A 25756-nucleotide genomic window follows, 5' to 3' on the forward strand; every position below is an offset into this window, starting at 1 on the left:
TAATTCAAATGTCATGGGTTAACATTATCAAAGTGGTGTATTCCCAATTGTGTATCAGGAATAAAAACAGAAAATCAAGCCAGCCAGGAGTCAAACCAGGAATCTCCTTATTTGTAGTAAGACACACTATCCATTGCGCCACTAGCCCTGCCTGGTGGAAAAAAGGCCCATGGTAATTCAAATGTCGTGGGTTAACATTATCAAAATTAAGTATTCCCAATTGTGTATCAGGAATAAAAACAGAAAATCAATCCAGACAGGAGTCAAACCAGGAGTCTCCTTATTCGTAGTCAGAAGCACTATCCATTGCGCCTCTAGCCCTGCCTGGCGGATAAAAGGCCCATGGTAATTCAAATGTCGTGGGTTAACATTATCAAAATTACCTATTCCCAATTGTGTATCAGGAATAAAAACTGAAAATCAAGCCAGCCAGGAGTCAAACCAGGAATCTCCTGATTCATAGTCAGACGTACTATCCATTGCGCCACTAGCCCTGTCTGTTGGAGGAATGGCCCATGGGAATTCAAATGTCGTGGGTTAACATTATCAAAGTGATGTATACGCAATTGTGTATCAGGTATATGAACAGAAAACCAAACTAGCCAGGAGTCAAACCAGGAATCTCCTGATTCATAGTCAGACGTATTATCCATTGCGCCACTAGCCCTGTCTGTTAGAGAAATGGCCCATGGTAATTCAAATGTCATGGGTTAACATTATCAAAGTGATGTATACCCAATTGTGTAACAGGACTATAAACAGAAAACCAAGCTAGCCAGGAGTCGAACCTGGAATCTCCTGATTCGTAGTCAGACGCGTTATCCATTGCGCCACTAGCCCTGTCTATTGGGTGTACATCGCTTTGATAATGTTAACCTGGAATCTCCTGATTCGTAGTCAGACGCGTTATCCATTGCGCCACTAGCCCTGTCTATTGGAAAAAAGGCCCATGGTAATTCAAATGTCGTGGGATAACATTATCAAAATTACGTATTCCCAATTGTGTATCAGGAATAAAAACTGAAAATCAAGCCAGCCAGGAGTCAAACCAGGAATCTCTTGATTCATAGTCAGACGTATTATCCATTGCGCCACTAGCCCTGTCTGTTGGAGGAATGGCCCATGGGAATTCAAATGTCGTGGGTTAACATTATCAAAGTGATATATACGCAATTGTGTATCAGGAATATATACAGAAAACCAAACTAGCCAGGAGTCAAACCAGGAATCTCCTGATTCATAGTCAGACGTATTATCCATTGCGCCACTAGCCCTGTCTGTTAGAGAAATGGCCCATGGTAATTCAAATGTCATGGGTTAACATTATCAAAGTGATGTATACCCAATTGTGTATCAGGACTATAAACAGAAAACCAAGCTAGCCAGGAGTCGAACCTGGAATCTCCTGATTCGTAGTCAGACGCGTTATCCATTGCGCCACTAGCCCTGTCTATTGGGTGTACATCGCTTTGATAATGTTAACCTGGAATCTCCTGATTCGTAGTCAGACGCGTTATCCATTGCGCCACTAGCCCTGTCTATTGGAAAAAAGGCCCATGGTAATTCAAATGTCGTGGGTTAACATTATCAAAATTACGTATTCCCAATTGTGTATCAGGAATAAAAACTGAAAATCAAGCCAGCCAGGAGTCAAACCAGGAATCTCTTGATTCATAGTCAGACGTATTATCCATTGCGCCACTAGCCCTGTCTGTTGGAGGAATGGCCCATGGGAATTCAAATGTCGTGGGTTAACATTATCAAAGTGATATATACGCAATTGTGTATCAGGAATATAAACAGAAAACCAAACTAGCCAGGAGTCAAACCAGGAATCTCCTGATTCATAGTCAGACGTATTATCCATTGCGCCACTAGCCCTGTCTGTTAGAGAAATGGCCCATGGTAATTCAAATGTCATGGGTTAACATTATCAAAGTGATGTACACCCAATGTGTATCAGGAATATAAACAGAAAACCAAGCTAGCCAGGAGTCGAACCTGGAATCTCCTGATTCGTAGTCAGACGCGTTATCCATTGCGCCACTAGCCCTGTCTATTGGAAAAAAGGCCCATGGTAATCCAAACTTTGCGGGTAAAAATGATCAAAATGACGTATTCCCAATTGTGTATCAGGAATGAAAATAGGAATTCAAGCCAGCCAGGAGTCAAACCAGGAATCTCCTAATTCGTAGTCAGACGCATTATCCATTGCGCCACTAGCCCTGTCTGTTCGAGAAATGGCCCATGGTAATTCAAATGTCATGGGTTAACATTATCAAAGTGATGTATACCCAATTGTGTATCAGGAATATAAACAGAAAACCAAGATAGCCAGGAGTCGAACGTGGAATCTCCTGATTCGTAGTCAGACGCGTTATCCATTGCGCCACTAGCCCTGTCTATGGAAAAAAGGCCCATGGTAATTCAAATGTCGTGGGTTAACATTATCAAAATTACGTATTCCCAATTGTGTATCAGGAATAAAAACTGGAAATCAGGCCAGCCAGGAGTCAAACCAGGAACCTCTTGATTCATAGTCAGACGTATTATCCATTGCGCCACTAGCCCTGTCTGTTGGAGGAATGGCCCATGGGAATTCAAATGTCGTGGGTTAACATTATCAAAGTGATGTATACGCAATTGTGAATCAGGAATATAAACAGAAAACCAAAGTAGCCAGGAGTCAAACCAGGAATCTCCTGATTCACAGTCAGACGTATTATCCATTGCGCCACTAGCCCTGTCTGTTAGAGAAATGGCCCATGGTAATTCAAATGTCATGGGTTAACATTATCAAAGTGGTGTATTCCCAATTGTGTATCAGGAATAAAAACAGAAAATCAAGCCAGCCAGGAGTCAAACCAGGAATCTCCTTATTTGTAGTAAGACACACTATCCATTGCGCCACTAGCCCTGCCTGGTGGAAAAAAGGCCCATGGTAATTCAAATGTCGTGGGTTAACATTATCAAAATTAAGTATTCCCAATTGTGTATCAGGAATAAAAACAGAAAATCAATCCAGACAGGAGTCAAACCAGGAGTCTCCTTATTCGTAGTCAGAAGCACTATCCATTGCGCCTCTAGCCCTGCCTGGCGGATAAAAGGCCCATGGTAATTCAAATGTCGTGGGTTAACATTATCAAAATTACCTATTCCCAATTGTGTATCAGGAATAAAAACTGAAAATCAAGCCAGCCAGGAGTCAAACCAGGAATCTCCTGATTCATAGTCAGACGTACTATCCATTGCGCCACTAGCCCTGTCTGTTGGAGGAATGGCCCATGGGAATTCAAATGTCGTGGGTTAACATTATCAAAGTGATGTATACGCAATTGTGTATCAGGTATATGAACAGAAAACCAAACTAGCCAGGAGTCAAACCAGGAATCTCCTGATTCATAGTCAGACGTATTATCCATTGCGCCACTAGCCCTGTCTGTTAGAGAAATGGCCCATGGTAATTCAAATGTCATGGGTTAACATTATCAAAGTGATGTATACCCAATTGTGTATCAGGACTATAAACAGAAAACCAAGCTAGCCAGGAGTCGAACCTGGAATCTCCTGATTCGTAGTCAGACGCGTTATCCATTGCGCCACTAGCCCTGTCTATTGGGTGTACATCGCTTTGATAATGTTAACCTGGAATCTCCTGATTCGTAGTCAGACGCGTTATCCATTGCGCCACTAGCCCTGTCTATTGGAAAAAAGGCCCATGGTAATTCAAATGTCGTGGGATAACATTATCAAAATTACGTATTCCCAATTGTGTATCAGGAATAAAAACTGAAAATCAAGCCAGCCAGGAGTCAAACCAGGAATCTCTTGATTCATAGTCAGACGTATTATCCATTGCGCCACTAGCCCTGTCTGTTGGAGGAATGGCCCATGGGAATTCAAATGTCGTGGGTTAACATTATCAAAGTGATATATACGCAATTGTGTATCAGGAATATATACAGAAAACCAAACTAGCCAGGAGTCAAACCAGGAATCTCCTGATTCATAGTCAGACGTATTATCCATTGCGCCACTAGCCCTGTCTGTTAGAGAAATGGCCCATGGTAATTCAAATGTCATGGGTTAACATTATCAAAGTGATGTATACCCAATTGTGTATCAGGACTATAAACAGAAAACCAAGCTAGCCAGGAGTCGAACCTGGAATCTCCTGATTCGTAGTCAGACGCGTTATCCATTGCGCCACTAGCCCTGTCTATTGGGTGTACATCGCTTTGATAATGTTAACCTGGAATCTCCTGATTCGTAGTCAGACGCGTTATCCATTGCGCCACTAGCCCTGTCTATTGGAAAAAAGGCCCATGGTAATTCAAATGTCGTGGGTTAACATTATCAAAATTACGTATTCCCAATTGTGTATCAGGAATAAAAACTGAAAATCAAGCCAGCCAGGAGTCAAACCAGGAATCTCTTGATTCATAGTCAGACGTATTATCCATTGCGCCACTAGCCCTGTCTGTTGGAGGAATGGCCCATGGGAATTCAAATGTCGTGGGTTAACATTATCAAAGTGATGTATACGCAATTGTGTATCAGGAATATAAACAGAAAACCAAACTAGCCAGGAGTCAAACCAGGAATCTCCTGATTCATAGTCAGACGTATTATCCATTGCGCCACTAGCCCTGTCTGTTAGAGAAATGGCCCATGGTAATTCAAATGTCATGGGTTAACATTATCAAAGTGATGCACACCCAATGTGTATCAGGAATATAAACAGAAAACCAAGCTAGCCAGGAGTCGAACCTGGAATCTCCTGATTCGTAGCCAGACACGTTATCCATTGCGCCACTAGCCCTGTCTACTGGAAAAAAGGCCCATGGTAATCCAAACTTTGCGGGTAAAAATGATCAAAATGACATATTCCCAATTGTGTATCAGGAATGAAAATAGGAATTCAAGCCGGCCAGGAGTCAAACCAGGAATCTCCTAATTCGTAGTCAGGCGCATTATCCATTGCGCCACTAGACCTGTCTGTTAGAGGAATGGCCCATGGGAATTCAAATGTCGTGGGTTAACATTATCAAAGTGATGTATACGCAATTGTGAATCAGGAATATAAACAGAAAACCAAAGTAGCCAGGAGTCAAACCAGGAATCTCCTGATTCACAGTCAGACGTATTATCCATTGCGCCACTAGCCCTGTCTGTTCGAGAAATGGCCCATGGTAATTCAAATGTCATGGGTTAACATTATCAAAGTGATGTATACCCAATTGTGTATCAGGAATATAAACAGAAAACCAAGCTAGCCAGGAGTCGAACCTGGAATCTCCTGATTCGTAGTCAGACGCGTTATCCATTGCGCCACTAGCCCTGTCTATGAAAAAAAGGCCCATGGTAATTCAAATGTCGTGGGTTAACATTATCAAAATTACGTATTCCCAATTGTGTATCAGGAATAAAAACTGGAAATCAAGCCAGCCAGGAGTCAAACCAGGAATCTCTTGATTCATAGTCAGACGTATTATCCATTGCGCCACTAGACCTGTCTGTTGGAGGAATGGCCCATGGGAATTCAAATGTCGTGGGTTAACATTATCAAAGTGATGTATACGCAATTGTGAATCAGGAATATAAACAGAAAACCAAAGTAGCCAGGAGTCAAACCAGGAATCTCCTGATTCACAGTCAGACGTATTATCCATTGCGCCACTAGCCCTGTCTGTTAGAGAAATGGCCCATGGTAATTCAAATGTCATAGGTTAACATTATCAAAGTGGTGTATTCCCAATTGTGTATCAGGAATAAAAACAGAAAATCAAGCCAGCCAGGAGTCAAACCAGGAATCTCCTTATTCGTAGTCAGACACACTATCCATTGCGCCACTAGCCCTGCCTGGCGGAAAAAAGGCACATGGTAATTCAAATGCCGTGGGTTAACATTATCAAAATTAAGTATTCCCAATTGTGTATCAGGTATAAAAACAGAAAATCAATCCAGACAGGAGTCAAACCAGGAATCTCCTTATTCGTAGTCAGAAGCACTATCCATTGCGCCTCTAGCCCTGCCTGGCGGATAAAAGGCCCATGGTAATTCAAATGTCGTGGGTTAACATTATCAAAATTACCTATTCCCAATTGTGTATCAGGAATAAAAACTGAAAATCAAGCCAGCCAGGAGTCAAACCAGGAATCTCCTGATTCATAGTCAGACGTACTATCCATTGCGCCACTAGCCCTGTCTGTTGGAGGAATGGCCCATGGGAATTCAAATGTCGTGGGTTAACATTATCAAAGTGATGTATACGCAATTGTGTATCAGGTATATGAACAGAAAACCAAACTAGCCAGGAGTCAAACCAGGAATCTCCTGATTCATAGTCAGACGTATTATCCATTGCGCCACTAGCCCTGTCTGTTAGAGAAATGGCCCATGGTAATTCAAATGTCATGGGTTAACATTATCAAAGTGATGTATACCCAATTGTATATCAGGACTATAAACAGAAAACCAAACTAGCCAGGAGTCGAACCTGGAATCTCCTGATTCGTAGTCAGACGCGTTATCCATTGCGCCACTAGCCCTGTCTATTGGGTGTACATCGCTTTGATAATGTTAACCTGGAATCTCCTGATTCGTAGTCAGACGCGTTATCCATTGCGCCATTAGCCCTGTCTATTGGAAAAAAGGCCCATGGTAATTCAAATGTCGTGGGTTAACATTATCAAAATTACGTATTCCCAATTGTGTATCAGGAATAAACACTGAAAACCAAGCCAGCCAGGAGTCAAACCAGGAATCTCTTGATTCATAGTCAGACGTATTATCCATTGCGCCACTAGCCCTGTCTGTTGGAGGAATGGCCCATGGGAATTCAAATGTCGTGGGTTAACATTATCAAAGTGATGTATACGCAATTGTGTAACAGGAATATAAACAGAAAACCAAACTAGCCAGGAGTCAAACCAGGAATCTCCTGATTCATAGTCAGACGTATTATCCATTGCGCCACTAGCCCTGTCTGTTAGAGAAATGGCCCATGGTAATTCAAATGTCATGGGTTAACATTATCAAAGTGATGTACACCCAATGTGTATCAGGAATATAAACAGAAAACCAAGCTAGCCAGGAGTCGAACCTGGAATCTCCTGATTCGTAGTCAGACGCGTTATCCATTGCGCCACTAGCCCTGTCTATTGGAAAAAAGGCCCATGGTAATCCAAACTTTGCGGGTAAAAATTATCAAAATGACGTATTCCCAATTGTGTATCAGGAATGAAAATAGGAATTCAAGCCAGCCAGGAGTCAAACCAGGAACCTCTTGATTCATAGTCAGACGTATTATCCATTGCGCCACTAGCCCTGTCTGTTGGAGGAATGGCCCATGGGAATTCAAATGTCGTGGGTTAACATTATCAAAGTGATGTATACGCAATTGTGTAACAGGAATATAAACAGAAAACCAAACTAGCCAGGAGTCAAACCAGGAATCTCCTGATTCATAGTCAGACGTATTATCCATTGCGCCACTAGCCCTGTCTATGGAAAAAAGGCCCATGGTAATTCAAATGTCGTGGGTTAACATTATCAAAATTACGTATTCCCAATTGTGTATCAGGAATAAAAACTGGAAATCAAGCCAGCCAGGAGTCAAACCAGGAACCTCTTGATTCATAGTCAGACGTATTATCCATTGCGCCACTAGCCCTGTCTGTTGGAGGAATGGCCCATGGGAATTCAAATGTCGTGGGTTAACATTATCAAAGTGATGTATACGCAATTGTGAATCAGGAATATAAACAGAAAACCAAAGTAGCCAGGAGTCAAACCAGGAATCTCCTGATTCACAGTCAGACGTATTATCCATTGCGCCACTAGCCCTGTCTGTTAGAGAAATGGCCCATGGTAATTCAAATGTCATGGGTTAACATTATCAAAGTGGTGTATTCCCAATTGTGTATCAGGAATAAAAACAGAAAATCAAGCCAGCCAGGAGTCAAACCAGGAATCTCCTTATTCGTAGTCAGACACACTATCCATTGCGCCACTAGCCCTGCCTGGCGGAAAAAAGGCCCATGGTAATTCAAATGTCGTGGGTTAACATTATCAAAATTAAGTATTCCCAATTGTGTATCAGGAATAAAAACAGAAAATCAATCCAGACAGGAGTCAAACCAGGAGTCTCCTTATTCGTAGTCAGAAGCACTATCCATTGCGCCTCTAGCCCTGCCTGGCGGATAAAAGGCCCATGGTAATTCAAATGTCGTGGGTTAACATTATCAAAATTACCTATTCCCAATTGTGTATCAGGAATAAAAACTGAAAATCAAGCCAGCCAGGAGTCAAACCAGGAATCTCCTGATTCATAGTCAGACGTACTATCCATTGCGCCACTAGCCCTGTCTGTTGGAGGAATGGCCCATGGGAATTCAAATGTCGTGGGTTAACATTATCAAAGTGATGTATACGCAATTGTGTATCAGGTATATGAACAGAAAACCAAACTAGCCAGGAGTCAAACGAGGAATCTCCTGATTCATAGTCAGACGTATTATCCATTGCGCCACTAGCCCTGTCTGTTAGAGAAATGGCCCATGGTAATTCAAATGTCATGGGTTAACATTATCAAAGTGATGTATACCCAATTGTGTATCAGGACTATAAACAGAAAACCAAGCTAGCCAGGAGTCAAACCTGGAATCTCCTGATTCGTAGTCAGATGCATTATCCATTGCGCCACTAGCCCTGTCTATTGGGTGTACATCGCTTTGATAATGTTAACCTGGAATCTCCTGATTCGTAGTCAGACGCGTTATCCATTGCGCCACTAGCCCTGTCTATTGGAAAAAAGGCCCATGGTAATTCAAATGTCGTGGGTTAACATTATCAAAATTACGTATTCCCAATTGTGTATCAGGAATAAAAACTGAAAATCAAGCCAGCCCGGAGTCAAACCAGGAATCTCTTGATTCATAGTCAGACGTATTATCCATTGCGCCACTAGCCCTGTCTGTTGGAGGAATGGCCCATGGGAATTCAAATGTCGTGGGTTAACATTATCAAAGTGATATATACGCAATTGTGTATCAGGAATATAAACAGAAAACCAAACTAGCCAGGAGTCAAACCAGGAATCTCCTGATTCATAGTTAGACGTATTATCCATTGCGCCACTAGCCCTGTCTGTTAGAGAAATGGCCCATGGTAATTCAAATGTCATGGGTTAACATTATCAAAGTGATGTACACCCAATGTGTATCAGGAATATAAACAGAAAACCAAGCTAGCCAGGAGTCGAACCTAGAATCTCCTGATTCGTAGTCAGACGCGTTATCCATTGCGCCACTAGCCCTGTCTATTGGAAAAAAGGCCCATGGTAATCCAAACTTTGCGGGTAAAAATGATCAAAATGACGTATTCCCAATTGTGTATCAGGAATGAAAATAGGAATTCAAGCCAGCCAGGAGTCAAACCAGGAATCTCCTAATTTGTAGTCAGACGCATTATCCATTGCGCCACTAGCCCTGTCTGTTCGAGAAATGGCCCATGGTAATTCAAATGTCATGGGTTAACATTATCAAAGTGATGTATACCCAATTGTGTATCAGGAATATAAACAGAAAACCAAGCTAGCCAGGAGTCGAACCTAGAATCTCCTGATTCGTAGTCAGACGCATTATCCATTGCCCCACTAGCCCTGTCTATGGAAAAAAGGCCCATGGTAATTCAAATGTCGTGGGTTAACATTATCAAAATTACGTATTCCCAATTGTGTATCAGGAATAAAAACTGGAAATCAAGCCAGCCAGGAGTCAAACCAGGAATCTCTTGATTCATAGTCAGACGTATTATCCATTGCGCCACTAGCCCTGTCTGTTGGAGGAATGGCCCATGGGAATTCAAATGTCGTGGGTTAACATTATCAAAGTGATGTATACGCAATTGTGAATCAGGAATATAAACAGAAAACCAAAGTAGCCAGGAGTCAAACCAGGAATCTCCTGATTCACAGTCAGACGTATTATCCATTGCGCCACTAGCCCTGTCTGTTAGAGAAATGGCCCATGGTAATTCAAATGTAATGGGTTAACATTATCAAAGTGGTGTATTCCCAATTGTGTATCAGGAATAAAAACAGAAAATCAAACCAGCCAGGAGTCAAACCAGGAACCTCCCTTTTCGTAGTGAGACGCACTATCCATTGCGCCACTAGCCCTGCCTGGCAGAAAAAGGCCCATGGTAATTCAAATGTCGTGGGGTAACATTATCAAAGTGATGTATACCCAATTGTAAATCAGGAATATAAACAGAAAACGAAGCTAGCCAGGAGTCGAACCTGGATCCCCTGATTCATAGTCAGACGCATTATCCATTGTGCCACTAGCCCTGTCTACAGAACAAAAGGCCCATGGTAATCCAAACTTTGCGGGTAAAAATGATCAGATTGATATATTCCCAATTGTGTATCAGGAATGAAAATAGGAATTCAAGCCAGCCAGGAGTCAAACCAGGAATCTCCTGATTTGTAGTCAGACGCATTATCCATTGCGCCACTAGCCCTGTCAATTGGAGAAAAGGCCCATGGTAATCCAAATGTCATGGGTTAATATTATCAAAGTGATGTATTCCCAATTGTGTATCAGGAATATAAACCGAAAACCAAGTTAGCAAGGAGCCGAACATGGATTCTCTATTTAGACGCATTATCCATTGCGCCACTAGCCCTGCCTGGCGGAAAAAAGGCCCATGGTAATTCAAATGTCGTGGGTTAACATTATCAAAATTAAGTATTCCCAATTGTGTATCAGGAATAAAAACAGAAAATCAATCCAGACAGGAGTCAAACCAGGAGTCTCCTTATTCGTAGTCAGAAGCACTATCCATTGCGCCTCTAGCCCTGCCTGGCGGATAAAAGGCCCATGGTAATTCAAATGTCGTGGGTTAACATTATCAAAATTACCTATTCCCAATTGTGTATCAGGAATAAAAACTGAAAATCAAGCCAGCCAGGAGTCAAACCAGGAATCTCCTGATTCATAGTCAGACGTACTATCCATTGCGCCACTAGCCCTGTCTGTTGGAGGAATGGCCCATGGGAATTCAAATGTCGTGGGTTAACATTATCAAAGTGATGTATACGCAATTGTGTATCAGGTATATGAACAGAAAACCAAACTAGCCAGGAGTCAAACGAGGAATCTCCTGATTCATAGTCAGACGTATTATCCATTGCGCCACTAGCCCTGTCTGTTAGAGAAATGGCCCATGGTAATTCAAATGTCATGGGTTAACATTATCAAAGTGATGTATACCCAATTGTGTATCAGGACTATAAACAGAAAACCAAGCTAGCCAGGAGTCAAACCTGGAATCTCCTGATTCGTAGTCAGATGCATTATCCATTGCGCCACTAGCCCTGTCTATTGGGTGTACATCGCTTTGATAATGTTAACCTGGAATCTCCTGATTCGTAGTCAGACGCGTTATCCATTGCGCCACTAGCCCTGTCTATTGGAAAAAAGGCCCATGGTAATTCAAATGTCGTGGGTTAACATTATCAAAATTACGTATTCCCAATTGTGTATCAGGAATAAAAACTGAAAATCAAGCCAGCCCGGAGTCAAACCAGGAATCTCTTGATTCATAGTCAGACGTATTATCCATTGCGCCACTAGCCCTGTCTGTTGGAGGAATGGCCCATGGGAATTCAAATGTCGTGGGTTAACATTATCAAAGTGATATATACGCAATTGTGTATCAGGAATATAAACAGAAAACCAAACTAGCCAGGAGTCAAACCAGGAATCTCCTGATTCATAGTTAGACGTATTATCCATTGCGCCACTAGCCCTGTCTGTTAGAGAAATGGCCCATGGTAATTCAAATGTCATGGGTTAACATTATCAAAGTGATGTACACCCAATGTGTATCAGGAATATAAACAGAAAACCAAGCTAGCCAGGAGTCGAACCTAGAATCTCCTGATTCGTAGTCAGACGCGTTATCCATTGCGCCACTAGCCCTGTCTATTGGAAAAAAGGCCCATGGTAATCCAAACTTTGCGGGTAAAAATGATCAAAATGACGTATTCCCAATTGTGTATCAGGAATGAAAATAGGAATTCAAGCCAGCCAGGAGTCAAACCAGGAATCTCCTAATTTGTAGTCAGACGCATTATCCATTGCGCCACTAGCCCTGTCTGTTCGAGAAATGGCCCATGGTAATTCAAATGTCATGGGTTAACATTATCAAAGTGATGTATACCCAATTGTGTATCAGGAATATAAACAGAAAACCAAGCTAGCCAGGAGTCGAACCTAGAATCTCCTGATTCGTAGTCAGACGCATTATCCATTGCCCCACTAGCCCTGTCTATGGAAAAAAGGCCCATGGTAATTCAAATGTCGTGGGTTAACATTATCAAAATTACGTATTCCCAATTGTGTATCAGGAATAAAAACTGGAAATCAAGCCAGCCAGGAGTCAAACCAGGAATCTCTTGATTCATAGTCAGACGTATTATCCATTGCGCCACTAGCCCTGTCTGTTGGAGGAATGGCCCATGGGAATTCAAATGTCGTGGGTTAACATTATCAAAGTGATGTATACGCAATTGTGAATCAGGAATATAAACAGAAAACCAAAGTAGCCAGGAGTCAAACCAGGAATCTCCTGATTCACAGTCAGACGTATTATCCATTGCGCCACTAGCCCTGTCTGTTAGAGAAATGGCCCATGGTAATTCAAATGTAATGGGTTAACATTATCAAAGTGGTGTATTCCCAATTGTGTATCAGGAATAAAAACAGAAAATCAAACCAGCCAGGAGTCAAACCAGGAACCTCCCTTTTCGTAGTGAGACGCACTATCCATTGCGCCACTAGCCCTGCCTGGCAGAAAAAGGCCCATGGTAATTCAAATGTCGTGGGGTAACATTATCAAAGTGATGTATACCCAATTGTAAATCAGGAATATAAACAGAAAACGAAGCTAGCCAGGAGTCGAACCTGGATCCCCTGATTCATAGTCAGACGCATTATCCATTGTGCCACTAGCCCTGTCTACAGAACAAAAGGCCCATGGTAATCCAAACTTTGCGGGTAAAAATGATCAGATTGATATATTCCCAATTGTGTATCAGGAATGAAAATAGGAATTCAAGCCAGCCAGGAGTCAAACCAGGAATCTCCTGATTTGTAGTCAGACGCATTATCCATTGCGCCACTAGCCCTGTCAATTGGAGAAAAGGCCCATGGTAATCCAAATGTCATGGGTTAATATTATCAAAGTGATGTATTCCCAATTGTGTATCAGGAATATAAACCGAAAACCAAGTTAGCAAGGGGCCGAACATGGATTCTCTATTTAGACGCATTATCCATTGCGCCACTAGCCCTGTCTATAGAACAAAAGGCCCATGGTAATCCAAACTTTGCGGGTAAAAATGATCAAAATGACATATTCCCAATTGTGTATCAGGAATGAAAATAGGAATTCAAGCCAGCCAGGAGTCAAACCAGGAATCTCCTGATTCGTAGTCAGACGCATTATCCATTGCGCCACTAGCCCTGTCAATTGGAGAAAAGGCCCATGGTAATCCAAATGTCATGGGTTAATATTATCAAAGTGATGTATTCCCAATTGTGTATCAGGAATATAAACAGAAAACCAAGTTAGCAAGGAGCCGAACATGGATTCTCTATTTAGACGCATTATCCATTGCGCCACTAGCCCTGTCTATAGGATGAAAGGCCCATGGTAATCCAAACTCTGCGGGTGAAAATGATCAAAATGATGTATTCCCAATTGTGTATCAGGAATAAAAACAGAAAACCGAGCTAGCCAGGAGTCGAACCTGGAATCTCTTGATTCATAGTCAGACACGTCATCCATTGCATCACGAGGCCAGTTTACAGGACAAAAGGCCGATGTTAATTCAAATTTTGCGGGTAAAAATGATCAAAATGATATATTCCCAATTTTGTATCCGGAATAAAAACTGAAAACCAAGCTAGCCAGGGGTTGAACATGAAGACATTGATGACATTAATAATGCTCAATGAGGTGATGTGCTTGCTCGCAGTCTCTTCTCACAATGTCAACATGAATTACATCAATTCTCAAAGGCTCTCGCTAACATTTACTGAACTCTATTTTGTTCAGTGCTAATCCTGCTTGACATGTAAATTAAATTAATCTGAGGCAAGGTAGGTTATACAATGTCTCATTTGCTCATGAGAAATCTAACCAAGGATAGCAACTCACACACGTAGGTCAGGTTTTCAACCAGTTTCATTAATAAATTCCCAACCTATTTGGATATGAACGAACCTAAAAGGTCTGGCTGGAGTGTGCATCCTTTCGGGCAGGCATGGATACAGACCAATGGACGCTGGTATGGACCAAAGAGACAAACCTTGCTGGAAAGGCGATCTCAGTTTGCTTAAGAAGTGGTCTGTTAGTTTTTTGTGTTACCGCAAAAAGATCAGAGTTTATACCAAAGCTGAAATCACACTTATTTTTATGTAACAGGGTTCTGTAGCCTTTGGAAAATGTTGTTTAGTTAGCAGTTAGCACTCTATGGAAATAACGGCACGGGTTAAAATAACAAAGGAGCAGAGTTTGCATGTTCACCCTGGGCTTGCGTGTTTTTTTTCCCCATGTACTCCGTTTTTTTCTCACATCGCAGAAACATGCATGGAAGGCTGGTTCAACAACTATGTATGAGATTGAACATGTTTTCTGTTGCATTGTTTCATTCAACTGGATGGAAACCCATTCCTCCAGAATCAGCTGAGTCCCAAGTGCTTACTGTACAACAAGAGTGTTGTGCATGGGTTTCCCCCGGGGACTCCGGTTTTCTTCCACATTCCAAAGACATGCATGGTAGACTTATTGGACACTCTAAATTGCCCTTAAGTATGAGTGTGAGCGTAATGATTGTCTGTCTTCTGGTGCCCTGAGATTGGCTGGCCAACAGTTTAATGTGTCCCCCCACATCTGGCCCCAAGTCAGTTGGGATAGGCTCCAGCCCCCCCGTGACCCTAGTGAGGGTAAAGTGTTTCAAAAAATGAGATGAGCGGTTGTCTTTAAATCAGAAGACCGCTTTAAAACATTTCCCCAAATGGATCTTAATTTTTGTCCCAGTTATATTTTTATAATAAAAAAATGCAATATTTATACAATTGTGAAAATATTGATGATCAATGTATGATGAATATATATATATATATATATATATATATATATATATATATATATATATATATATATATATATATATATATATATATATATATATATATATATATATATATATATATATATATATATATATATATATATATATATATATATATATATATATATATATATATATATATATATATATATATATATATAGATATATATATATATACATATATATATATATATATATATATATATATATATATATATATATATATATATATATATATATATACATATACATATACATATACATATACATATACATATACATATATATATATATATATATATATATATATATATATATATATATATATATATATATACATATATATATATATACATATGTATATATATACATATGTATATATATATACATATGTATATATATATATGTATGTATATATATATATATATATATATATATATATATATATATATATATATATATATATATATATATATATATATATATATATATATACATATATATATATATATATATATATATATATATATATATATATATATATATATATGTATATATGTATATATATATGTATATGTATATTATATGTATATGTATATGTGTATGTGTATATGTATGTGTATATATATATATATATATATGTATATATATATATATATGTATATATATATATATATATTTATATATATATATATATATATATATATATATATATATATATATATATATATATATATATATATATATATATATATATATATATATATATATATATATATATATATATATATATATATATATTAATATATATATATATATATTTTTTTTTGCGGTGTTGGATTTTTCGTAAAGTAGTACTTATATGTAAATTCTCATTCATTCCACAGTCCCCAGAATAATTACCAACTCCCGTGCCAACCAGAAGACATAGTTTCCCCAGCGTGTCCGAGTTCGGCCCCGTGGTCTCCTCATGATTGGACGTGCCCGTAACACCTCCCGAAGGAGGCCTCCAGGGGCCATCCTGATCAGATGCCCGAGCCAACACTATCTGGCTCCTCTCGATCCGCAGGAACAGTGGCTCTACCCCGTGCGCCTCCCGGATGAGCAAGCATCTCACCAACTAAACCTTTAAAATGATCAAAGTGTCTCAATTTTGTATGAAAGATGTGAGAAACAAGATAATGAGATAAAATGACAATAAAATATTCATAAAGGGATTAAATTGAATATCAAGAAGGTCTGCGCAATATGAAGACAATTGTTATTATGATTAGAAAAAATATCGATGATTATAGAGGTAAAAAGCCATTATTATCCACTACTTCTCACACAAACACACGTCTCTTAACGTTCTCCTTCTGAGTGAACCTTTGGCCACAATTAGAGCAGGAAAAAAGCTTTTTCGCCAGTTTGTTCTTCTTTTGTGATTATTGAAGGTTATCTATGTCTAAATGTTTGACCACAAGCTAAGCAGAAAAAAGGTTTTTCTCCAGTGTGGATTGTGTGGATTTTTTAGCATTGCCTCGGGGAAAATCTTTACCACAAACTGAGCAGTACAACGTTTTTCACCAGTGTGGATTGCCATCCTTCTGTGTGAATGCTGTATCACAAACTGAGCAGGAAAAAGGTATTTCTCCAGTGTGGATTGTTGGGTGTATTTTTTAGCATTGCTTTGAAGAAAAATCTTTACCACAAACTGAGCAGTAAAACGTTTTTTCTCCAGGGTGGGTTGCTACCCTTCTGAATGAATGCTGTCCCGCAAACTGAAAAGGAAAAGGGGTTTTCTCCAGTGTGGGTCTTTTTCAGTAGCTTTGCTTTGAAGAAAAAAGTTTTACCACTAACTGAGCAGAAAAAAAGCTTTTTCTGGAGTATGGGTCCTTGTGTATCTATTTATTGAACATGTGGTCACAACCTGAGCATGTAAAGGGTTTCTCCCCAGCAAGTTCTTGTGTGTATGTTTAAGTCTCGTATGAGCAAATCTTCGACCACACAAGGGTTTTCTCCACTGTGGTTCCTCATATCATTTTTCAAATTATTCTTAGTACCTATTTTTTCCCCGCACTGGGGGCATTTGTAGCATTTTGTTACACTGGGAATTTTTTGTGTGACCATTATCATTATCAATGCAAGGAGAGTGTGACGTGGCGTCCTCATTATCTGATGGGGGAGTGAGGAAATTGCCTCTCCCGTTCATAGGCCGCTCCTCCTCTCATTCAGACAGTTTTACCTTTCAAGGGCTCAGCAGTTGACCTGCTGATATCATCCCAGCTCTATTGGCGTCTTGAGCCTTTCCGCCTTATTGACTGTGGGGCCGACAAGCCGAAGCCGACAGCAAGCACCCACCCCGGTCGGGCGCTCCATTCCAAACATTGGTGGCACCGAGCCAAATTCTTTCTGGGCAGGAAGTGTGGGCAAAGCTGGGCTCTTTCAATGAATTTTTTGTTGTGAATGAATGTTTCACATTATAACCACATGACACTGACAGCCTTTCTTTTCATCTTTCTTTTCGATTTGTTTTCTTCTCCTGTGTGTGTGTGTGTGTCATTTCCCATTTGCAGGCTGAACTGTGCACTATTTTCCATTGGCTTCTTCTTATTGAAGCACTGTGGCTGCATTGGGAAATTGGTCCAAAGGTATAAAAGAAAAATGGTCCAGTGTGGTCATGTCTGTCATTCCAAAGCGCACCTGTCACACGAGATTCTGTGCTAATGTTCAAAGCAGCTCTCTCTGGGCTCTCTGGCCTGGCTGGCCTTGCTGGCCTTCCTTGCCTGCACCGAGAGGAGGACGTTATCTGAAAGGCGGGCGTTGCCTTGCTGGCTAATTCTGAGGAATTCTCCACACCTCAGGAATGTCAATATAATTGGCTTCCGAGGAAGTCTTTTGCACTTAAAGCTTTTTGCTGAAAGACATGTAAGCCCCTTTCTTATCTTAACTCTTCTATTCTTTTCTCAACTCATCTTTTCTTTCTTAACTCTTCTTTTCTTTTTTTTGGTTTTTGTGTATTCTCCTCGCCAATGATCTTTTAGGTCCAGTCTTTTTTTTCTTTTCTGTTCTTTCTTTATCTTGTCTTTTTTGTTCTTTTCTTGTCTTTACTTTTCTTTTCTTTTTCTTTTCTTTTCTTTTTTTCTTTTCTCCTTGCCAATGATCTTTCATGTCCAATCAAGAGTGATAACAAATAACATCTTTTACGCATCGCTTTTGAGTATTTGTTGTTGGTTTTAGGGGGATTAAAGGTCCGGCTCTACTTCTGGTGGCCCGTACCTTTTTTGAGAAGAAAAAGAGAAAGCCAAGCGTTCCCATTTTGGACACGCCATATTATTTGGGCACAAACAAGAAGAGGATTTGACGACTTAATGTCATTGGATTGTTATTTTCGTCACCAAAGCTTTCCTGTTTTGGACGAGTGGAACTTGAATAGCAACCCTTTCGTCATAAGGCATTTTAATGCTTTATTTCATGACTTATTTTCACAACGTAAAGAAGCTCTAAAAGTATGCGTTATTCTTTTCGTTAAAAAAAAAACAAAACAACCTTGCACTCTTAAACACTCAAACTTAGTATTTGCTTTGACTGCTTGTATTATTCATACGTTAAGTTGAATGTTTGCTCTGTTATGTTGGAGCCGTACCAATGACATTTTCCAGTTTCCAGGGTCTTGTGATGACATTTTTCTTAGGTTTAAAAACTATGTAAAAAACGCAAAAAAAAACAGACTAAAATAGAAATTATAGGCAAGATATGCCGTCGCGCAAAAGGCGGAAAAATCTTGGCCACGTCAGTGTCCTCCGTATTCAAAAGATGTTGACTGTCATTCATATTTGAAGGATGAAAAGAAGCTTTTCTGCCTGCAGGGGCAGACTTTGAGCTGCAAAACCACTTTGGAATTTTGTAATTCTGCTGCCAACAAAACAAACAACAAGTCATTGTCATTGGGTAGGTCTTTTTTATTTGGAAAAACATTTTGCTGTAATTGTCATCCATAATTAGATGGCGTACATCAATTAAGGTGTACGTAAGTGGAAAAACACACGGATGGTTTCTTTGCATTTTTTCATCAATTGGATCTAGCCAAGCTATGCAAAAATTATTAAGACATCACAAAGTATCCTTTGCTGAAAATCTCTCTGTGGGATTTGATCTGATTGCGGAAAGCGACGCCATTCGTCTCCTTCAAGCGCAAATGGCGACGGGCGGAGTGGTGGATCCCAACGCCAGCCTCAGGCTGCCTGCCGATGTTGCCGTCAAAAGGGGACTTCTGGATGAGCCCCTCCAAAGGCTTCTGCTCCAGCCAGATGACAATTCCAAGGGATTCTTTGACCCCAACACCAGAGAAAGACTTTCCTACCTGCAGCTGACGCAGGTGCCAAACGGATGCCAGAACGGGGCTGCTCCTCCTGCCCATACGCGATGAGACATCCGGTGGGTTTCATACAGAGAAACGGGCGGGGAGATTAAACGGCAAGGGCAAAGAGGTTAGTTTGTGCAGGCGCTGCTGTCTGAAAACATTTCCCAGGCCAAAAGGTAGCAGCTGGTGCAACAGTACAAGAGCAGCGCCCTGACGCAAAAGATCACGGAAATACTCACGGCCATCATAGCGGAGGTGTCGTCCGAAGAGAAAAAGTTGGACGGACTGAGCAAGCAGATCTCGGTGGGCCACCTCTTAGCGGAGGTGTCGTCCGAAGAGAAAAAGTTGGACGGACTGAGCAAGCAGATCTCGGTGGGCCACCTCTTTGATTCCAGGAAGCCCTTCACGCAAAGTTTACAAGGCGAGGTGACGGTGGACAACGGCAACAAAATGGAATCTGTCCACAAGTACCTGGGGGCCACAAACTGCATTGCCGGCGTCCGGGTGGAGTCTACAAAGAAGGTCATGAGCATCTACAAAGCCAAGTCCAGAGGTCTGCTGCCTCCCGGGACATCTCTCATACTCCTGGAGGCCCAAGCCGCTACAGGATTTCTCATCGACCCGGTCGGCAACAAGAAACTTTCAGTGGAAGAAGCTGTGGCTCAGAGAGTGGTCGGCAGCGAGTTGAAAGAGAAGCTGCTGTCGGCACAACTGGCAGTCCCCGGATACACGGATCCTGAGACTAAAGAAAAGATAACCCTGTTCCAGGCTCTGAACAAAGAGCTGATCGTCAAGGATCATGGAATTCGCCTTCTGGAAGCTCAAATTGCCACGGGAGGCATCATTGACCCGGTCTACAGCCACAGGGTTCCCGTGGAGGTGGCCTACCAACGAGGCTACTTTGACCAAGAAATGAAGCGGATTCTTTCCGACCCAGATGATGACACCAAGGGATTTTTTGATCCAAACACTCAAGAGAACCTCACCTATCTCCAACTCTTGGAGAGGTGCATCACAGATCCCACCACTGGTCTAAGTTTACTACCTTTGAGCAAATAATGAAGACTGGTCTTCTTATCTTAGTCCGTCATAATTTGAAGGAATTGAGCAACTTTTTTGTCCATTTATAGTTTAAAATGCTTGTGAGTGTGGCTTACGTACATAAATGCATTTTGAATCATGTTTAGTTCAGTCTCAAGTTGACATAAAAGGTAGGTAATAGTCAAGACTCAACAATGAGACCCGTTTTTATGCACGAGGCAGATGACAACTAGAAAGATGGTATCATGATATTTGACCAAAATAACTGTGAATTTGGAAACGAAGCAATGACACGATAAGAAATGGCATTCATTTATTTTACAAACTCCAAAATTGCCAGAAGAGAGGCCAGTACAAAAGTTTGATCTGACCGGCGATGGAACTCTGGAACCGACACCCGCTCTACCAGCTTGAACCCGGAAAGGGACGGACCTCAAAGAGGGCTGAAAACCCTGAAAAGTGCTCCCCTTAGCCTGACATCTGCTTGTCCGAGACCCTGTCTCAATTCAAATAGGTTGGAATCTTTTCCCATTTTTGTGAACATTTGATTTCATTTGATGTCTGGTAAACAGCACATTTTGGAAGAATTTTGAATCTTGGGAAATTGGGAAATTTGTGAAGAATTGCCTCACTGTCAATTTTGCTGGGTCTGAAAAATATTTCAGAAAGTATTTCTGTTGATGTTTCCTTTTTCTCTTAGTTATCGTGAAGGTACTGTGTTACCCGGAAGTTCCCTTCCAGTTTTGGGGCTTGGTTTAGCAATAAGCACTTAATGATAAATTATGTAAGAATCGCATAATCTCATTATTACCAATTGGATTTTACAAGTGCACCAATGTTCCTATCATATTTTTTTCAAGGAATACACTACCAAAAATGTCAGATTTTTTATGGCTTCACCAAAACTCTGTTGTTTCCTAACCTTAGTAATGTCTTCACTTCCTGTATTAACTATAATAAATGTCAGCAATCATCTTATGTCTGTGTCGATGAGAGGTAAGGAGATTAAATGGGCAGCAAATTATAGTGGAACTAAAACTAAAGACCGTTTTTTGTTACCGCTCAAAATCCAGATCGGTCCACCTGTGTGGAGTTTGCATGTTCTCCCTGGGCCTGCGTGGGTATTCTCTGGATTCCTCCCCCATTCCAAAGACATGCATGGGAGTTACAAAATGTGTTTGTTTAAAAAAATATTTGTTTTTGATTGAATTAAACCTATAATACGGTCCAAATACAAAATACCGTTATTTCCATCAAATATGCTGTTTCATAACAAATAAATTCACATCAATCAAAAAGTCCTTTTCAATAAAAGAAAAATTTGTGCTCAAGTGCATTTTTGTCTCAACAATATATTTGCATTTAAACCCTTTTTATTGATTTTTTTGTTTTAATTGTTGTGTTTTTTTTTTTATTGAAAATAAATATTTTGATTGAATGAAAGTTTATACCTGTATTTTAACTTTTATACGCTATTGTTTGAGTCGTATACCGGCCGAGAGATTCTAGGTGTGTGGCAAATCCACTTTTACTAGACTTCAGACCGACCGGTTTGACTTTGTTCAGTGGCAACATTTTGTGGGGGACGGAATATGGAAAAAAGAACATTTATTGTGTTATAAGTGACCATAAATCTAACGAAATACTACTCGCCAACCTCAGTAATGATACAGTTACTGTAACGTTTTGAATGTTATAAAATAGGGTTAAAATATATATTTAGCTCTTACAAGGAAAAAAAAATATTTCAGTGTGCCTTACTGAATTGAAAGTTTTTAATCCAATCTGTCCACTTGAACAAGTAAAATGAATTTAACCCTAAATATTTACAGTAGTACCCCGAGATACGAGCTTAGTTAGTTCCGGGACTGAGCTCGTATATCGATTTACTCGTAACACAAATGAATGTGTACTTTAGAAATGAACTAGAAACAAATTTATTCATTCCAACTATCCGAAAAAACATCCCAAACAGAGTATTGGATTGGAAAAACGTTTTATTTGGTCTAATTCGCCATCTATTAACAAAATAAAAAATAACTAGTGGTTTAATAGTACTAAAATGTGTTTAATTGTACTAAAATGTGTTTAATTGTGATAAAATGTGTTTAATTGTAATAAAATGTGTTTAATTGTACTAAAATGTGTTTAATTGTACTAAAATGTATTTAATTGTACTAAAATGTTTTCAATTGTACTAAAATTAGATTTCACGGAGGGAGAGAGATGCACAGAGAGAGGAGAGGGGGGACTTTTTGCACACATTTTGATACCTTTCTTCTCCCGGGTTGGCTCTATTTGCCCCGCCTCCACCCTGACTTTTAGATGCAATTTATCGAGGGTTGTTTACTTTTGTATTCCCTTCCAAACATTCCAAAAATGATGCACACAAATGTCCTCACAATATGATAACGCACGACCACTTTCCAACGAGAAGTAGTATATACACCATTCGCACTGACTGACGGGAGTGGGGGGGGGGGTGCAATTTTAATTTACAACGCTCCGCCCAGTGCTCGATGATGTTCTTTGAGCAGCCCCTCACGTCCACTGTATGCTCATGTTTCAAAATTTGTCTCGTATCTCAAGATAAATATCTGCCCGAAATTAAACTCGTATCGGAAATTGCTCGAATGTCGGGGCACTCGTATGTTGAGTATTTGTATATTAAAAAAATCTTGGTCTTCCAGGGAGCCACCAGGACCTGACACGACAGATGGCTTCATCTTCAGAGGTGCACCATCAAGTGATGCTTACAGAAAAGTGCAAGACTCCAATTTCCAAAAACAAGAAACAGAGGAAGTATGGCGCGCCGCCAGCTGGTGAGTATAATTGACTTATGTGCTTTTGATTCATACAGTACCTCAGAAATACCTTGTGATGATTTTCTTAAGATTTTCCCTTCAAAGTAACACATTTGTACTCCCTAATAAAACCATGAATATGGAGGTGAAAATCAGACGGTCGGTAAGTTACTCATGACTAAATTCTTAACTTGCAGAATGGGAAGGTCCGGCTCCTGGGATTGAGTGTGAGGTATTTGTGGGATGCATTCCCAGAGTCATGTTTGAAGATGAGCTGGTCCGCCTCTTCAACACAGCTGGAACCATTTACGAGCTGAGGCTGATGATGGAGTTTAACGGAGACAACCGGGGCTATGCCTTTGTCTTGTACACCAAAAAGTAAGCTGAAATTTGAAATCATCTGTTTTCTGTGGAGGAGCAGCTTTTGGAGGTCATTCATAATGCCGACTGTGGAATTGGGAGGAGGCACTCCGAGTTGTTCGGATGCTTCACCATCGCAAAGTTGCTCTAGGGAAATTTCTTGCCGTGTACCCTTCTCGGAATAATTGCCACCTCTTACTTGCTCTACGAAGATGTTCCCGCTCTTTCCAGGGATGACCCTGTCCTACACCGGCCTGCCGCAACTCCAGCATGATCAGATCACTTCTGCAGTCAGCCTGCTGGAATTGTACTGTGGTTTGCACAACGTACCACCCCCACAATACAGCCTTTACTCTTTGCCGGATCAGCGCAGGAACCTGTGGCCAGTCTACGAGGTAACCACTTTAAATCAATTCATTCGTTCATTTTCGGAGCCCCTGGAATCCTGGGTTCAAATCTAGGTCGGTCCACCAGTGTAGAGTTTGCATGTTCTCCCCCGGCAGGCTTGGGTTTCCACCGGGTACTCCGATTTCCCCCCACTTTCCAAAAGCATGCACGGTAGGCTGATTAGACCCTCTAAATTGTCTCTGTTTGTGACCAGGTGGTGATGCCGCTAACACACAGCAGCTTTTTGCCTCACCGTTTATGTGCACGGCTGGATGATGCCAAACAGATGGCGACGCTCAACGCATTGTGGAATCTCGGTAAACGCCTCGGCAGATGCCTATCACTGAGGTCACTCCAATGAGTGTTTGTGCTTCCCCACCACCAGACCCAGTCTTCGCGCGTGATTGGCCCCACATCACGTCTGTTGGTTGACTGTTCGATTCCTGCGATGATCTGGCCCAGCCCATTCTCGACATCCCTGTGCTCTTTGGCTACTTTTATTTAGGAGCTGTTTTTGTGGCCGTTCATGTTCTGAAGGGATGTGAAGTTCAATGGTAAATATGTCCTACGGTTCATGTTGTCTAGGTTCATATGTTTCATCTATTATTTTATTGAATAAAAGTTAAATCTCTCAAAATCATGTTTACCATCATATACATAGGTACAGTAATCCGTTGAATATAGCGGATTAATGTAGACCAGACATGGCCGCGATCATGGAAAAATCGCGGAGCAGGGTCACCCCTATTATTACTACTATACAACATGTTTTGGCACTAGGACAACTATCAATGATCAACTTCAAGGGCAGCCTCTTGGAGGTCTAGCACGACATCAATCGTCACCGCGGGAAGGAGAACCATCAACTGTGTTGCATGTTTTGGGACGTAGTTACCTTCACCGTTCAACTGATAGCTGGCCTTCTTGGTTGGTGTGTCATTTTTGACCTCTGTGTCTGCCAGAGCATTCGACAATGGCAATGACGACGACTTCAGCTGGTGTCTCCACTTCCTCGCTCAACCTTTGAATCAACACAGCAGGCGGGGAAATTCACTTTGTGTATTTATCAACTTCACTGCACCGTGTGCTTTCGCACATTTAAAAAAAGTATCTTGCCGGCAGGACTTTACGATGTTTGTGTCCGTCTGCGTGAACCATGTTGAGTTGATTGCTTTGAATAACCTGTTATTAGTGTTCTTATTTTTGCTCTGAAGGATTTTGGGAGGCAAGTGACAAAAACACAGACAAGACTTTATTGAAACTTCAATTGTGGATTCTCTTTATATTCACAAGGGAAAGGACAACTTCTCGTAGATCTCACTCCAGTTTACAAGCTCTCGCTTTCTCCTGCAGCCCAAAGTTCATTTGAATATTAGTGGGTGTATTTTGGTTACAAAGGAATTTCCATATCAGGATTTTTTTCAAGGGTTGCTAGCCTTTTAATTAACTTGATTTAGTAGTTAGGCTTTGATATCTTTCAGGTTTCTTGGACAGCTAGACAGAAGGAATTGTGGGTCTCCAGGTAAGTGTGGAATGTGAAATGTATACATTCGAGGCTTGGTTGATCATGTAGACAATAGATTTAAGTGTAAGTGACGACGACTCATCTTA

At 40.7% G+C, this 25756-nt stretch overlaps 1 protein-coding gene and 10 non-coding genes across 11 annotated transcripts; 1 reads left to right on the forward strand and 10 right to left on the reverse strand.

Moving 5' to 3' along the window:
* Nucleotides 1–767: 767 nt before the first annotated feature.
* On the reverse strand, nucleotides 768–840 carry trnar-acg (transfer RNA arginine (anticodon ACG)). Its single transcript has one exon. It is a non-coding gene; the product is annotated as a tRNA-Arg (tRNA).
* A 534-nt stretch (nucleotides 841–1374) lies between these two features.
* Nucleotides 1375–1447, reverse strand: trnar-acg (transfer RNA arginine (anticodon ACG)). The gene has a single exon. It is a non-coding gene; the product is annotated as a tRNA-Arg (tRNA).
* A 533-nt stretch (nucleotides 1448–1980) lies between these two features.
* On the reverse strand, nucleotides 1981–2053 carry trnar-acg (transfer RNA arginine (anticodon ACG)). The gene has a single exon. It is a non-coding gene; the product is annotated as a tRNA-Arg (tRNA).
* Nucleotides 2054–3536: 1483 nt separating this feature from the next.
* On the reverse strand, nucleotides 3537–3609 carry trnar-acg (transfer RNA arginine (anticodon ACG)). Its single transcript has one exon. It is a non-coding gene; the product is annotated as a tRNA-Arg (tRNA).
* A 534-nt stretch (nucleotides 3610–4143) lies between these two features.
* On the reverse strand, nucleotides 4144–4216 carry trnar-acg (transfer RNA arginine (anticodon ACG)). The gene has a single exon. It is a non-coding gene; the product is annotated as a tRNA-Arg (tRNA).
* Nucleotides 4217–5268: 1052 nt separating this feature from the next.
* trnar-acg (transfer RNA arginine (anticodon ACG)) lies at nucleotides 5269–5341 on the reverse strand. Its single transcript has one exon. It is a non-coding gene; the product is annotated as a tRNA-Arg (tRNA).
* Nucleotides 5342–6478: 1137 nt separating this feature from the next.
* On the reverse strand, nucleotides 6479–6551 carry trnar-acg (transfer RNA arginine (anticodon ACG)). The gene has a single exon. It is a non-coding gene; the product is annotated as a tRNA-Arg (tRNA).
* Nucleotides 6552–7084: 533 nt separating this feature from the next.
* Nucleotides 7085–7157, reverse strand: trnar-acg (transfer RNA arginine (anticodon ACG)). Its single transcript has one exon. It is a non-coding gene; the product is annotated as a tRNA-Arg (tRNA).
* A 2089-nt stretch (nucleotides 7158–9246) lies between these two features.
* Nucleotides 9247–9319, reverse strand: trnar-acg (transfer RNA arginine (anticodon ACG)). The gene has a single exon. It is a non-coding gene; the product is annotated as a tRNA-Arg (tRNA).
* A 2598-nt stretch (nucleotides 9320–11917) lies between these two features.
* trnar-acg (transfer RNA arginine (anticodon ACG)) lies at nucleotides 11918–11990 on the reverse strand. Its single transcript has one exon. It is a non-coding gene; the product is annotated as a tRNA-Arg (tRNA).
* Nucleotides 11991–23284: 11294 nt separating this feature from the next.
* On the forward strand, nucleotides 23285–24666 carry LOC144181466 (putative RNA-binding protein 46). Its single transcript, XM_077709975.1, has 4 exons — nucleotides 23285–23416; nucleotides 23596–24153; nucleotides 24360–24462; nucleotides 24531–24666. The coding sequence occupies exons 2-4, from the start codon at nucleotides 23971–23973 to the stop codon at nucleotides 24575–24577; spliced, it is 333 nt and encodes a 110-aa protein (XP_077566101.1). The 5' UTR covers nucleotides 23285–23416; nucleotides 23596–23970; the 3' UTR covers nucleotides 24578–24666.
* Nucleotides 24667–25756: the final 1090 nt, after the last annotated feature.

The sequence above is a fragment of the Stigmatopora nigra genome, chromosome 23 (genome assembly GCF_051989575.1).
Source record: "Stigmatopora nigra isolate UIUO_SnigA chromosome 23, RoL_Snig_1.1, whole genome shotgun sequence".
Classification (NCBI taxonomy): Eukaryota; Metazoa; Chordata; class Actinopteri; order Syngnathiformes; family Syngnathidae; genus Stigmatopora; species Stigmatopora nigra.